The sequence below is a fragment of the Chlorocebus sabaeus genome, chromosome 24 (genome assembly GCF_047675955.1).
Source record: "Chlorocebus sabaeus isolate Y175 chromosome 24, mChlSab1.0.hap1, whole genome shotgun sequence".
Lineage (NCBI taxonomy): Eukaryota > Metazoa > Chordata > Mammalia > Primates > Cercopithecidae > Chlorocebus > Chlorocebus sabaeus.
In genome coordinates, this window is record NC_132927.1 from 7,146,667 (window position 1) to 7,163,396 (window position 16,730).

The 16,730-nt window shown below is 34.8% G+C and overlaps 1 protein-coding gene across 5 annotated transcripts in view; it reads right to left on the minus strand.

Moving 5' to 3' along the window:
* The window catches only part of STRN3 (striatin 3), a 136,089-nt gene that overhangs the window by 12,785 nt on the left and 106,574 nt on the right, over positions 1–16,730 (minus strand). For 3 of the 5 annotated variants that reach the window (XM_073010881.1, XM_073010882.1, XM_073010885.1), the window contains 6 exons: positions 12,321–12,461; positions 7,092–7,225; positions 5,588–5,763; positions 5,358–5,405; positions 4,623–4,744; positions 480–647 (listed from right to left, as the gene is read on the minus strand). In XM_073010881.1, the coding sequence (XP_072866982.1) occupies positions 480–647; positions 4,623–4,744; positions 5,358–5,405; positions 5,588–5,763; positions 7,092–7,225; positions 12,321–12,461 (789 nt within the window). The remainder of the gene's footprint in view (positions 1–479; positions 648–4,622; positions 4,745–5,357; positions 5,406–5,587; positions 5,764–7,091; positions 7,226–12,320; positions 12,462–16,730) is intronic. The other 2 variants (XM_073010883.1, XM_073010884.1) reach the window with 1 other exon arrangement.

Here is a 16,730-nt window from a genome sequence, read left to right on the forward strand (position 1 = left end):
AGCCTTTTTAAATAGAAAATATTTTAAATCATGAAAATAACCCAATTTGTACTTTTCCAGTTAGGGGTTCAGTGATTATGGCTGGACTACTCAACTAGTGTGCTCAGGGTCATGGAACACATGGTTTATAGGTATGCTTGAGACTGTGATCCCTTCAGTCTTTGTGGGTAGTCATCTGGAACAGATGGTGTGCCTCCTGTTGTCCCTATGAGTATCCTCATCTGTCTATTCCACTATTACATACAAGTAGTTTTACATTTTTAAAAAATTGAACACAAAAAAGGTAAAAAAGAACTGCATTACGGGATACAGTTGCAAAGCACTTCAAAAAAAAAAATGAGTAAAAAGATTATCCTAACTTTTACAAAATTATTTTAATATATCTCTTCGGAGCAGTAAAGAAATAAATCACTTTGTCCTTTATATATTCCAAATTTTTTAAAAAACGAACTTTTCTCACAGATGCAAAATTTACTTACTTTTATCTCCATTGTAAGTGCAAATACATGGCAATTTTTCTTGTGGATTCCATAACCTAACAGTGCCATCTGCTGAACACGACAGTAATTGATTTTTTATGCCACTGTAAGCAAGACCCCAAACTGCATCTGTATGACCAACTAAAGTGCCAGCTAGAACATTTGGCTCTGGAGAAAAAACAAACAAAAAATCAGGTAAAAGAAGTTTAAAACAAACTTTGATACATAAAGAAAACTTACTATATAACTGAGTATAAAGAACACAACATAAATTTAGGCCACAAGAAGATAAACCAAAGTGTTTAATAAGTGTTACTTAAGAAGATAAACCAAACTGGCTATATCTAAGGGTAGAATTATGGCCTATTTTTATCCCCTCCTCCCATCAACATTTTTCTGTGTTTTCACAATTTTCTATAAAGGAACATGTGCTTTTTTAAAAAAACAGCTTTTTTGAGATACAGATATAATTTACATACCATACAACTCACTCATTTAAAGTGTATAATTCAATGATTTTTGGTATGTTGTTCACAGAGTTATACAACCATCATGATAATCAATTTTAGGACACTTTCATCACTCATTAGTCACTTCCCCCAATTCCTCCTCCCCACCTTTCCACAAGTCTAGGCAACAACTAATGCTCTGTCTCTACAGATGTGTCCTATTATGAACAATTTCTATAAATGGAATCATACAATATGTGGTCTTTTGTGACTGGGTTCTTTCACTGAGTCTGTTTTCTTTTTTTCTTTTTGAAATAGGGTCTTGCTCTGTCACCCAGGCTGGAGTACAGCAGCACGGTCACAGTTCACTGCAACCTTGACCTCCTGGTCATTGAACATGTTTTCAAGGTTTATCCATGTTGCAGCATGTATCAGTACTTCATTTATTTTTTAGTGCCAAATAATACTCTGCTGTATGGATATACCATATTTTATTTATCTGTTCCTTAACTGACAGACATTTGACAGCTGATAACAATGAGCATAATCTGTCTGACAATCCTGTTTTTCTAGTAAACTCCTCCCACTTTGCTTGAATGCTTCCTATCATCTCCACAATTCTCACAGCTCCCAACCTCTCTTCCACATGACTATGCCTCATACTTCACTGAGAAAATACAGCATTCAAATAATGCTGTATGTTTCTTATCCCCCATCTTCTTGCTGCCTAATATATAAATGATTAGTGTCTAAAGGTATCTTCTCCTAGCTTCCAGATACAAGCAAGGAATCTGTCCTCCATCCTATCAAGGGCTAGTACCAGATGTCAGTAACTTGCTGTAATGTTTACTGCTTCTCTACTACACAAATTATCCTCCCTGGGATCATTACCACAGTGAAAAAAAACTTGTTCCAGAATCTTGTCAACAAAAAATCTTCATTAATCCTACCCTACCACCCCTTCTACCCAGCAGTAGAAATATGCTTTTCACTTCCTGTTTACTCTTCAAATCACTCCAGTTTGGTTTCTGATACCATTACCACACCAAAACAATCCTTGCTAATGATGATCCCTATACTATCAAATTTAATACTTTGATGATACAAAACATTTTGTTGTTGTTCCCATTATATTGTTTTTCATCCATATAGTCTGACATGAAAGATTATCCAGAGGTCCCTTCATCCTTCAGTCTTAGCTCCAGCATCCAAACTCTACCTGGCCAAGATGTGGGTGACCTGCTGGTCACTTACAAAAGGGAAACTTTATATCATATTATTAGAACTCTCAGTAACATTTGAAAATACAGACTGCTTCTTTCTTCTCAAAATGGGTTCCTTCTTTAGTGTGCTTCCATGATTTCACACACTCTCCTGCACTTCCTTCTGTCTTTTGGGTCATACCTCCTCAGTTTCCTTTGTTGGCTCTCTTGCTCTAGCCACCCTCCCAGTGTCCGAGTTACGAGGAGTTACGAGGACTTCAGTCCCAGGTTGTCTTCTCTTCTTACGTTAAACAATACCCTCTCCCTGTATTGCCCATTCTTATAGCTTAATGTATCGTCTGTATAGAGAAGACTGTCCATGTTTTTAACTTCAATTGAGATCTCTTTGGGCTCCTTAGTTGTATATTACCTACTTGATACTGTCATCCTTTAACATGCCTAAAATCTGAACTCACCATCTTAAATCTCCTTACACCAGTTCTGCCCCTATTTCAATAAATGCTCCCATCACATGCTCAGTTACTCACATCAAACACTCAGGACTGGTAATGAAAATGTTCTGAAATTAGTGATGATGGCTGTACAACTTTGTGAACATAGTAAAAACTACTGAACTGTAGACTTTATTTTTAATTTTGTTTTAGAGATGGGGTCTTGTGGCTGTGCATCGTGGCTCATGCCCATCATCCCAACACTTTGGGAGGCTGAGGCAGGCGGATCACTTGAGCTCAGGAGTTTTAAGACCACCCCGGGCAACACAGCCACCATTTCTACAAAAAATACAAAAATTAGTGGAGTGTGGTAGCTCACACCTGTGGTCCCAGCTCCTCAGGAGAATGGCTTGGGCCTGGGAGGCGGAGGTTGCAGTAAGCCAAGATCACGCCACTGCCCTCCAGCCTAGGAGACAGAGTGAGACCCTGTTTCCAAAAAAAAGCGAGAGATAGGGTTTCACTCTCTTGCCCAGGCTGGGGTATACCGGCACCATCATAGCTCACTACAGCCCTGACTTCCCACACTCAAGTGACGCTCCCAGCTCAGCCTCCCAAGTGTCTGGGACTATAGGCACGTGTCACCACATCTGGCTAATCTTTAAATTTTTGGTAGACGTGAGGTCTCACGGTGTTGCCCAGGCTGGTCTTGAACTCCTGACCTCAAGTGATCCTCCCACCTCGGTCTCCCAAAGCGGTGGGATTACAGGAGTGGGCCACTGTGTCCAGTCTGAACTGTATACTTTAAAAGGGAGAATTTTGTGATATGTTAAATTACATCTCAATAAAGCAGTTAAACACATACTTTAATTTGATTAAATTAAGCATCACTCACCCATCACTTTATCTACTCAACATAATTTATCAATAAATCCTGTCTATTCTACCATACTCCCTCAGTTTATCTTAAAACCACTTCTAACTGCTCTGCTACCACCACTCTAACCTTGGCAATGTCGTCTGTCACCTAGTTTACTAGACTACTACATGACAGCAGCCTCCTAACTGGTATTTCTCTTTCCACTCTTCTCACCCCCAATTTACTCTTCTCACAACAGACGCAGTCACCTTTTTAAAACCTTACATTTATCAGATAACTTTCTGGCTTAAAACTCTACTGAAAGTTTCCTTTTATCCTTCAGATTTTGGCTTGAATCTCACTATTTTAGAAAGACCTTTCTTGACTAACTCTTCTAGAGAAGGTTCTGCCTGTTACTCCCTCTCACAGTACTCTATCTTCTTATCATTTATCACAATTTGTAACCATATATCCCATCCCTTTGCTTATTTATGTCTCTACTTTCCATTAGACAATCTTATTTCTTGACATAGTGCTTACCACAATGCCTAGCTAATGTAGGCACAAAGTGGTGTTAAATAAAAAGAACAAAGAGTTCATAAACATTTTGTTTTAATATAATTATTGATAATGCCCTTACAAATATATTTGAACACAGGTACAGGTAGGTGTTTCTGTAGAACAGATTTCTAAAAGCTCCATTTGTAAGTCAAAGGAGGTTTCTTTTCTTTTTCTTTCCATTTTGAAATTAAAAATGTTTTTGTATATAAGAGCTAAGAATAACAAAAAAATTTTTTGGCTCCAAAAAGTTTTAATGATTTACACCCTTGCTGTTGGTTCCACTGTCTTTTACTAATATTTTTAAAATATATAAACATTTCTTAAGTTCAAAATTTTGTTACTTACATTATGTTCCCTTCTTCTTTTTGTACCTACTACCTAAATTAACACTTTAATTAATATACTTTTTTTTAACAACAGAGAAAGTATCAATTCATAGGCTTAAATACCCATGGCATGACATTTTCTAATTTTTCTCTTTAATAAAGCAATTTATTAGCAAATGGAAGAACAAAATGAGGTGACTAACATAGGTTTAAATAACCTTGTAATCCTATTTGAGGTATTTACTTTTGTCAGCTCCATTCAGTTAAAAAAAAATACATTTTGATCCTTTTACTTACCATACGTATCATATGGATCCACAGTGGGACTCGGCATATTCCACCACTGGATGGTTGCATCAATACCACCGCTGAAACACTGTTCTCCATTAGAACTAATAGCTAATGACAGAACAGGGCCACTATTGTAGGAAGAGAGGGAAAAAAAATTACTGATAAATTCTAAGAAGAAACTCAAGTCTCCATTCCCCCAACCTCTGAATTTATGTAATATCGAAAAACTGTTTTAACAGAACATCTACATATGAATGGTACTTTTTTTTTTTTTTTTTTTGGAGACGGGGTCTCACTCTGTTGCCAGCCTAGACTGGAGAGCAGTGGTGACCTCGGCTCACTAAAACCTCCGCCTCTCAGGTTCAAGCGATTCTCCTGCCTCAGCTTCCCGAGTAGCTGAGACTACAGGCGCATGCCACCACGCCCAGCTAATTTTTGTATTTTGTGGTAGAGACGGGGTTTCACCATGTTGGCCAGGCTGGTCTTGAACTCCTGACCTCAAGTGATCTGCCCACTTCAGCCTCCCAAAGTCCTGGGATTACAGGCGTGAACTACTGCATCTAGCCTGAATGGTACTATTATATTCATATTTTCACCAATACAATTATTAAATAGCTATTATTCAAGTAATACATCTTTTCTAATATAAAACATTGAGAATATTACAAGGTTTGAGGACCGATAAATAATATTTAATAATAAGTATGATTGTTAATTAAATACCAATTCAGTAAAACTTACATGTGGGCCCTAAATGTGTAGATAGGCTCTACATCTAAAGAGGCACTCCTAAAAGAGGGGGGAAAAGGGTAGGGGAAGAGAAGGCAATTAAGTAACTATAAATCACTGGTTGATATTAAATAGTCATTAGATCAAATGTGTGCAATGAAGATATGCAAAAATAATGAGGAATAATTACTTATATTAGCAAAATTAGAAGAAATACACCAGGCTAACATTAAAATACTTGCTTTTTGGCAGGAACTGTTTTTTGCAGGTTCCAGAGTTTCAGGGTATGGTCCTCAGAAGCAGTAACCAGCACAGGTTCTACAGGATGAAAAGCTAATGCCCGTACTCCATCAAAATGGCTACGTAGTGTATACTTGGGATTCCATGTCTTTCGAAAGGCATCTTTATTAGCAGGCAACTAAAAGGAAAGAGCACAATATTTAGTGGTGAAAGTAGTAAACTGGAAGGCATGTGGAGTGTTTATTCGTTTCTTTTTGGTGTGTTTAACACATATATTTAAAACTGTTTGGCTAAAATGTCCAGTGGAAATTTAATGTACCTTTAAAACTTCCTAAAAAATCTTTATCATTTAATAATAACTCAGAATAATTTCATTTGCCTTACAAATAGCGCCTAGATCAAATGCAGAGTTCTTTAGTCTGTTTATACCTATCAAGCTAAACCCAAAGCTCCTATTAAATGTCAGATGAGAACAAAATCATCATTGCTACCATTGCTGCAATACTTTACATGAAAAACAATTACATATTACAAATATCCAACGGTACAGTATTAACAGTAAAGTCATTTAGGAAATGTATTAACGTGAAATTTTTAAAGGCAGCAAGTTAAGGTACTTAAAGTCTGAACTAAAGACCCTTTAAGAATATTTTTATCCCATTTTCATAATTCTTGGTATTGACAGAGATTTATCTTTTTACCTTCACATTTCTCCATCTGTAAAGATAGGCTGTGAAACTACTTCTAAAGCAGTCAAAAGTTTACTGGAATTTAGTTGCTTATGTATTTTAAAAAATATATTAATGAGAATAATCCAGCCTACCAAAGGCTGTCTCTAAAAAGCATGCTAATGTTAAGTATAAAATGTAGAAAAAAAAATTCATTATAAAAAGAAAAAAAATTGCTGAAAAACTGCAATTAACATAAAGATCTGACAGGTATAGTTAACTCTCAATTGAAATATTAATATCTAGAAAAATTAAATCCAAGACAAGTTTCACCTCTAACACTGGACTCCCTATCCCTTCCATCCACTCCCCATCCCTCTAATGGAGTCAAGTATTCAGGAAATGATGCAAGCTAACTTTAAAATGTTTAGAAACTTTAAAATATTTCCTTAAGAAAATAAAAGTTCAAAAATAAAACATGCTTTTTAAGAAGTATTCTGAAGGCAAATAAGTGATTCAGGTTATTTTTTTTCTTGTTAACACCAAAATATGGCTTAATTTGAGATAATTGAGAGTTGACTACTCAAGATGTATTTATTGACCAATATATTAATCATCTCAAACTTCTAGTTAATCCACCAAAATACCTAAAACAAAATTTAAATACCACAAAGAAAGTAGTTATAAAAGAAAAACTACATGTCACTTCAAATCAACACATTGACACAAACTTATCTTTTCCATGCACCTTGACATTAATTCTGTTTTATAAGTGATTCCAAAAAATAAGGAGCCTTCTATTAAATCATTAAAAAATTAAAAATAAAACTGCACTTACATCATAACTATAGTCTGCATCATTTGTTACCGTCAAGTCTGCAAGGTCTCCAAGGCCCAGTACACTTAACAAAACATCATCAGAACCCATAATAAATGACTTGCCTCCTCCAGATGGAAACGTTATTGGTTCAGCTATAAAGAACAAAACCGCTTCTTAAATGCTGAAAAATCATACAGTACAAGACAATATTGTGGGGAAATTTTAAGCACTTAACAGTTACAATATTCAGTAATATAATTAATTTTTATTTTCCCACTTCTACTCAAAAAATCCTGTTACTAAGCAGTGTTAAACAAATGTGTTGGAACTGTGGTGTAGTAACTGTCCACAACTAAAATGTGCACTAGATATATTATTCTGGGGTGGAAGCTGGGGCACAAAAGCTTTGTCTAAATCTCTTATCACTTCAGTACAATTATAACTATAGTTTACATGTTAAATAAGAAACAGGACAAATTTTGATTAAACAATGGAGTTAAATATCAGATTTTTGCTATTCATGGGGGGAAACCTCTATCATGGACCTCAAGGACCTCAAAGTAGTCATACAGTATTTTTTAAATGTTAATAGGTTGTTGCTAAGTCCTTTTGCTTTCTAAAGAAGTACTAAGCATTCTAGTCCCTGATAAAAACTAGTACAAACACTGAAATGTAAATGGTTTACAGTCAGCTATATACTATATCAGTTCACTAGAATGAAGCTTTAATTGTTCAGATTCCTTCAGTAACAGCAATGGTCTAGGAAAAAGTTCTTCCACCAACAACGTCAGTTTCCTTTCTATAAAGAGGTTAATCCATGTGGACTTCAGAACATCTTCCAGCTTTATTTAATTAATTAATTTATTTATTTATTTACAGAGTCTTGCTCTGTCGCCCAGGCTGGAGTACAGTGGTGCGATCTTGGCTCACTGCAACCTCCACCTGGCTGGGTTCAAGCAATTCTCCTGTCTTAGCCTCCCAAGTAGCTGGGATTACAGGTGCCAGCCATCACGCCCGGCTAATTTTTTTGTTTTTAGTAGAGATGGGCTTTCACCTTGTTGGCCAGGCTGGTCTTGAACTCTTGACTTCAAGCGATCCACCCACCTCAGTCTCCCAAAGTGCTGGGATTACAGGCATGAGCCACCGCGCCCAGCCTGTCTTCCGGCTTTAAAGCTTTGACCATGATTTTTATTTTAATGTCCCATTCTAGTTACCATGACATTCTAAAATGAAGCAACTAATCTTGACCACAGAGTTTTAATTTCTGATCAGATATGCCATTTCAATTTCAAACTAAACTCAGGTTGAGCTTCACTTAGATTTCTTGACTATATCATGTGCATTATTACAGCTTTTCATGTTAATATTAGCAGTTCAAATTATTTAAAATGTGTTTTCCTTTCTATACATACTATTAACCAATTAAACTCTGCCATAATTGAATAACTATTATCTAAATATTTTAACAGTCATAGTTTAAGCAACAACCTTCAATATCATTTCAAACATGCTTTGAAAGCAAAAATTTAACATTAAGGTAACAAGGGAGAAATACTCAAATCATTATAATATAAAACTCAATATATTAAAACACACTTAAAATTCATGAGCAAATTTAAAAGGGAAACATTATACAAAAAAATTAAGCTGTTTGTCAATTTTTAAAAAATTCCCATGAAAAATGATATAAATATGCTACAGGAAACACAAGAGCTGTAATGAAACTTGACAGTCATCACTAATACTACTGGAAATAATTCTGAGAAGATATAATTCATATATGTATACTATGGCAAAATAAAATTCATCTTTATTTAAAACATCTTATTTTATTATTTTATCTATCAAAGTAAGCTATATAATCTGACTCAAATAGGGTTCTAAAATGCAGCTCTGATTCAGTTACTTGATCTAAAATGAATCTGAAAGCACCTGACAGAAAATATATACATAGAGATCCTAACTAGTATTTAGTTAATCTTTCAATTATGACACTTATGAATCTGAATAATCTGTAGCATTGATCTTTTCCTACAAATTATTAGCATGCAGTTTTTGGCAATACCAGAAGCAGCTATAAACTATAAAATCAATAATTTAAACTTATGTTTAAGGATAAGTACATAAAAGTCATTAGATAACATTTACTCAAAGCATTTTTCTCTAGACAAAGAAATATTTTTACTTTAAGCTCATAATTTGTTTCTAAAATGCCACAGTTCTTTCCACTCACAATTATACAAACATTCACTGACACAAATCTTAAAAGCCCAGTAAAATAACTTTAACGTAACAAATTATTTTGCAGGACTATCTCTGATCAGTCACTGACCAATTTAGGAGCATGTGAAGGTAAGTGTCTGGTAATTATCACACTCGCGTTTTGGATTAATTGTACTTAACAAAAAATTAGTATTATACTCATTTCTAATTAATCATATGACCACATTTCTATCCTTTTCTCTATATACACACATATATTTCATGACATATTTATGTAGATATTGCAAGCTATTCTGCTTACTCAGTATTTATTTACATATATATGTGTAAAACTTCTTTTACACTATTATCTCTGCTTTCCATATTACCCATCACTGTGGCATATGGTAATCCCAGCAGCTACTCATTTGTTTACCCTTATTTCCCTGCAGATGGAATTAATTTCTATCCTAAAAATTCATTTTATTAATGGTAATATAATTACCTATGTAGTATAAAAATGTCATTAGTAATTCAAAGAAAAATGTAATTATTTTAACCAGCCTAAAAAATTAGTTTTGGTATCTTTTTTTTTTTTTTTTCTAATAGAGACAGGGTTTTGCTATGTTGCCCAGGCTGGTCTTGAATTCCTGGGCTCAAGTGATCCTCCTGCCTTGGGCTCCCAAAGTGCTGGAATTACAGGCATGAGCTACTATGCCTGGCCTAGTTTTTAATTTAATGATGGAAATTATAAGACATTTTATTAGGAGGCCTAAGAAGGATTTCATCAAGTTATATAACAATACTAGTATAATGGGTCTATAAAATACAAGGTTTTTTTCAGATTTTTATAACTAATCTTCCTTTCGATGGACACTTATCATGAAGGAAACCTGTAGCTCGCATACTGAACTCTTTTTCCCAAGAACTTAGTCCAGGTAACAGATTCCATTTATACCAGGGGCAACGTGGTATGTCTCAAGTCTTTAGTAACAACAGTCTAGAAGACAGTAATGTTGAAGTACCACTCCTAGAAAACAGACATTGTTCTTTACAAAATGAGGTAGGACATGGACTTCAAAAGTAAAGAAGTAAGTTGGACAGTGCCACTGAAAATAAGGAGATTATGTACTCCAAAGCTGCCTTCTTAGCTTGAAGTCAAACTCACATCTCTTTAAATAACAAATTCTAGTAAGATCGACACTTCAAAAACTGTAATGAAGTTCACACTTATCAAATCTCTCCCCTCGCCCTCCTCCCAGCATCAAGAAACAGATCACTGACCTATATTCTTTCTTTAAAACACACACATAACACATAAACAAACACACATAGAGAGCTCTAAGCTGGTTTTTGTGTAGAGTGTGCCTTGACTGGCTTTTACCATAAGTCACTGGTTTGAAACATTTAAAAGGGTTCACACTGCTAACATGGGTTTGCCTTAAACTGCAAAACTTGCAGTTTAAATGTACATTAATTACAAAAATTTTAGCAAGTTGTGCTATGCATATTTGGCAAAACAGACCAAAAATGAAGCAAAATCATCACTAAATGCATTAAAAAAAAAAAAAAAAAATGGAGTTGCTATGTGTAGTTTAGAAAATACTTCTAAAGTAAAACAGGAATATATCTCAATAATGGAAATGAGATCTGAAAAAATTAACAGACACTATTTTATTTTTCATTCTAAAGTAAAACAGGAATATATCTCAATAGTGGAAATGAGATCTGAAAAAATTAACAGATGCTATTTTATTTTTCATTCATTTTGCTTTGAATGACTGTTATTTTAGTGATTTTTTTTTTTAAGGTGAGTGAAGTAAATGGTAAATTATGAGAGGGAAAAAAATGCAAAATTTAACTGTAAGGAAACTGTGCCACTAGGCAAATCTTAAAAGGGAACAAGATGCATTTAAAATTTTTTGACTGGGACATCAAACAAATCCTCTTTACACAGCAAAGGCAATAACATCAATGAAATTTAATATATATGCCAAATTACTGTATCTCATATGTCACAATAATCTTTGGTTAAAAACTCAGATTCAATACTTATAAACATCTAGACTTAGAGTTATAAATGATTGAAGTATACCTATATATCTTTGGCCAAAATCAATTTTGGAAAAAATGTTTAAGTAGTACTTTCATTTCCTACACATTTCTAGTTTAGGCAAATTTTATAAAATTCATTACTAGGTAGCATATACTTGCTACCAAGTTAAAGAATAATGATACTGCCTTATTCTTAAAGGATTAGTTGAGGCAACAGTTACATATATTTTTTAAAGTAATATATATTTAAAGTAACAGGTTGGGCACTGTGGCTAACACCTGCAATCCTAGCACTTTGGGAGCCAAGGTAGGCGGATCACTTGAGGTCAGGAGTTTGAGACCAGCCTGGCCAACATGGTAATATTCTGTCTCTACTAAAAATACAAAAAATTGGCCAGGCATGGTGGCATGCACCTGTAGTCCCAGCTACTTGGGAGGCTGAGGCAGGAGACTCGCTTGACCCCAGGAGGCGAAAGTTGCAGTGAGCTGCACTCTAGCCTGGGCAACAGAGTGAGACTCAGTCTCACGGAAAAAAAAAAAGAAAGAAAGAAAAAAAAAAAAGGTTCCAAGCACAATGCCCGGCACCACAGCTGTCTTCTAGTAAGTGGTAATTATTATTAACTGCTAAATTTAAGCAATAAGACAAAATGAGCAGCTTTTTCCATATGTATTATTTTAAGTTTGTTTTTGTAAATTACTATTTTCCCATTACTGGATCTGTAGTTAAAATTAAAGAAAAGATTCTGAATTCACCTATGATGGAAACAACTCCTCCTCACATTAAAAACGAAAACAAAATATGAAGAAATAGAAGCCAGAAATGTCAAAATCCCTAAATTAATTACATCAAGAGCTTGCCCAACACCTTCTCTAAAGATCATATAAAATGATCATCAACATTTTAAACAGTAGCCTAGTTGCAATATTAAGATGTGATTTGGATTTAAGGTCTTCTGAAATGTAAATAAACACGGTAGCTAAATTCTGTACCTTCCTCTGCTCTTGCACCTTCATGATCAGTCATTCTAGTAGAGGCTGACCTAGACTGATTAATGATTCCTGAAGGGATGTGGGGCAGCTCATCATCTCCCAGATCAGCTATCATGTCGTAGAGTTTTGTCCTGTTGGCCCCTGTAAATTAATGTCAGCAGTAGAGGTTCATTTAATGGCTACCGCTTGACTTGCCAGCAGCGTCTAAAACCAGTTCATTAACAAAACAGACTATTAAGAAGTCTCAGTTATTAAAATATCAGAAAATTAAAGATGTCTTCCATTTTCCATACCATCCCCCAAAACATTGAGTTTAAATATTTATTATTTCTGTGGAGAGAGATATATATATAAAGATACATATATGTATTACATATATATCTCTCTCTAAAGATATATATATATCTCCATAGAATACTTTAGAGAGAGTTCTTTAAAGTTCTGTAAACTCACAGACACAGAAGGTATCATTAAAACAAAGGAAAATTTTGGTGTATAAGGTTAACATTTACCAGTATAAAGAATAAAACAAGGGCTTTTCAACATAATTCACTGTTTAAAAAAGTTAACAAAGGAGTAACTACAAATAATTTTTATGAGGGTGCAACAAACGATTAACTTTACCTGGTGTTTCCATGGATATTTTCCTGCCATGTTAGTACAAATTTGTCATTAACAAATCAACCCCAATTTCTTCCAAAATGTTTTTCTCATTTTTCCCAAATCTGAAAAACCTGATTTATCCATGAGATAGATCTCTGAGTTTCTCATAATGATATGAAAGTCAGCACTGTCATAAGCCATAAATGTAAGGGAAGAATTTTGGCTGTTGCCTGGATAATTCAGGCCAAAACATATAAAACTCAAAAGCTTCTGTAGTATTGTAGAATAGTCTTTAACTCTGAACTTTAGAAATAGCAGATTTATTTTGAACCATATATTTTGACAGAAAACTTAAGTTTTAAGAATGTCAGAAAAAAATACTTTGAAAAGACAATGCTTTATAATCTACATAAGTTTAAAAAAATAAAATAGGTAAGTCCAAGGCCAAACATTATGACCTTATATTTACTAACGTCATCATTAATGGATGTTAAGTTCACTGTGGCTATTTGAGTGTAAGTAACTCTAAGAACTATTACCCATCTATGTATCCTTAACAAAATACCAGACAATTAGATGGTAAAATTTAGTGGAAATAGGTGGACTTTTAAACATTTATTGGTCCTATTTTACAGTAATTCCTAATTTCTTAGAAATGCTTAAACAACTCTACTTCTGGATTAGGTAATATGTTATGTAGTCTGAATTTCCTAACTAATAATAATGAAGAAACTCAGTGTTACCTGAGGATTTTCCCCCACAGAGAAATGACTGTAAACAAATTCTCCAATAAACAAAAAACTGTCTACTGGATATCCAACCACCAGTTAAATTCAATGTAAAAGAACATAAACATTATTCTTTCTCAAAAATAGCTCCCATTTGTAACTTTCCCACTTGTATGACTACCACCACCGTTTAATTTCGCTTCTTAAAATTCTGCAACCACATCTTAATTCTTCAACTTGTAAAATTATAAAAGGGTGGGGGCTTTTTTTAAAAAAGAATCTTCCTTTAAAGTGTTCTCCAAGTTCATCTTTCTATTGACTTTAATCAAGGCTTTCAACCTTATGAATTACTACAACAGACTCCTAATCGGTTCTTCTATATCTGAGCTCCATTTACCTTCAATCACATTAATATACTACAACTAATTTTCCAAAATTATCACATTTATTATATCTCCCCTCACCGAGAAACCACAAGTAGCACTTCAACACTCTGGATCAAAGTTAACTAAAATCATGTACTTAACCTTTCATGTGCTTTATGATCTGATCCTATTTTTTCTACCCCATCTTATCTTTTAATGATCCACAATACAAACTCCCTCCATTCTCCAGTCAAAGCAGTTTCCATATGTAGTTTCAGTGTTCACTGAGTTTACTTCTGCCGTATTTTGTCATATTTGTCCTCACCCATTCTCAGAAAGGTGAGAATGCTTTCTACACACACACACACACACATACACACACACACACACACTTTCTAATCTTCTAACATGCACCTCAGCCTATCTAAATTCACCCCATTCCTCCATACCAGTTTCATCTCTTCTGTGAAGCTTTTGATCTTTCAATGTTCTCTTATTTGTGTGTAACATAAAATGACTTTATTAAATACTACCTTGTAAATAATTTCATTATATGATAGTTAATGTGAAACATAATAAAGGCTTGACAAAGTTTTGTTACAGATTATGTAAAGTCAAAATCTTCCTGTACACATGAACTGGGAGATACAGAAGGGAAAGAAATTAGGAGATATTATGGAAGCTACTGTTCAAACTGAGGATCCCAAATTATATAATATTATTTACATACTATAGCCAGATAGTTTCAGTGTGACACAGTGCCAAGTTGAGGAAATGATGAAACTTCCCTGCTCTCATCCTAGTTTCTCAAACGCTGCCAAAAGATGACAGCAGATTTCACAATTTAGTCTTTACTCTATTGTGTAGAGCATCTTTCAACTGCAAATTTAATGTCTTCATTTTCTTTCTAAACCTATCCAATATTCTAAATATAATAAACGCAACAAAACAATTTCAAATAAAAAATGTGAAGTCTTATCAGCAATGAGAAAACTGTAGGGGTATAACAGGATACTAGACAATATTAATATCAATATTTAAAGGCATATTTGAAGGCCCATTAAGCACTAATTAAACAAAAACTGAAATTTATAGAAGTACAAATACTTTTTCTAATTCTTACAGCAAGAAAAACTTTTATTTTAAAATTTTTATTATTATTTTTGAGACAAGATCTTGCCCTGTCACCCAGGCTAGAATGCAGTGACACAAACATGGCTCTCTACAGCCTTGATCTCCTTGGCTCTTGACCTCCCGGACTCAAGCGATCCTTCCACCTCAGCCTGCCCAGTAGCTGGGACCACAGGCACGTACCACCAAGCTTGGCTAATTTAAAAAAATTTTTTTATAGAGACAGGGTCTTACCATGTTGTCGAGGCTGGTCGTGAACTCTTAGACTGAGGCAATCCTCCTACCTCGGGCTCCAGAGTAGCTGGGACCACAGTCATGTACTACCACACTCAGCTAATTTTTGTATTTTTTATTTTTGTAGAGATGGTCTCACCATGCTGCCTAGCCTGGTATTGGCTCCTGGGGTAAAGCAATCCTCTCTCCTAAGCATCCCAAAGTGCTAGGATTGCAGGCATGAGCCATGGTGCCCAGCTAGAAAAACTTCTCTACTACTGTGAAAACAACGCACCTATTTCTTAACAAATACAAAGTCCTATATAAATGCATAATCCTCTAAACGGACTGAAACAACGAAAAATATACTAATTATGCCACATGTAAGCCAAACTATAGACTACTGTTACGTTTTCAAATTCCACTCTAACATGTACACGCTCATGCCATGAAATTTATCTTCCTATGCTCTCTATCACTGTAAGTAAAATAGTACTTTTGAATAAATCTAACATTTTCCCTTTCTCAAATAAGCCCTCCCTTTGTTGATCAACTTTTATATTCTGAAGCAAAACTGTTAGGAGGCAAACAATCTGGAAAAGATAAGCTTATTTAGTTAAGTCATGTTTGCTAGATCTGTTCTATTTTCTATAATTAAAGCTTTCACACAACTGTTGTCTTAAATAAATACGAGATCACAATAATAAGAAAAAATAACTTCAGCTGCAAAGTGACTCTTCAGTTTTAAAAAGTGCACTAATTAAAGAGTATCAATCTGATACATTCTGATCCTAGGCAAAATACCTAAGTTATTTTCTTGAAAGAAAAAAATCCCGAGTTAAAGGACATGAAGAGTTTGTTTTTAAAGAGTGAAATCGGCCGGGAGCGGTGGCTCAAGCCTGTAATCCCAGCACTTTGGGAGGCCGAGACGGGCGGATCACGAGGTCAGGAGATCGAGACCATTCTGGCTAACACTGTGAAACCCCGTCTCTACTAAAAAATACAAAAAAACTAGCCGCGCGAGGTGTCCGGCGCCTGTAGTCCCAGCTACTCGGGAGGCTGAGGCAGGAGAATGGCGTGAACCCAGGAGGCGGAGCTTGCAGTGAACCGAGATCCGGCCACTGCACTCCAGCCTGGGCGACAGAGTGAGACTCCGTCTCAAAAAAAAAAAAAAAAGGGTGAAATTAAAGTCAGAAACATAAAACCACATGCCTAGTTGAAAATAACATCTCTTTTCTATGAAACAATTTTGTTTTTGTCTTTGAGGGAGGAGAGAGAATATAACTATTCTGTGAGCTCTTCGAATTAGTACTATGTGCTAAACGGAAGTAGCTTACTCATCACAGATAATTTGTAGTGTGAGCAAAGGT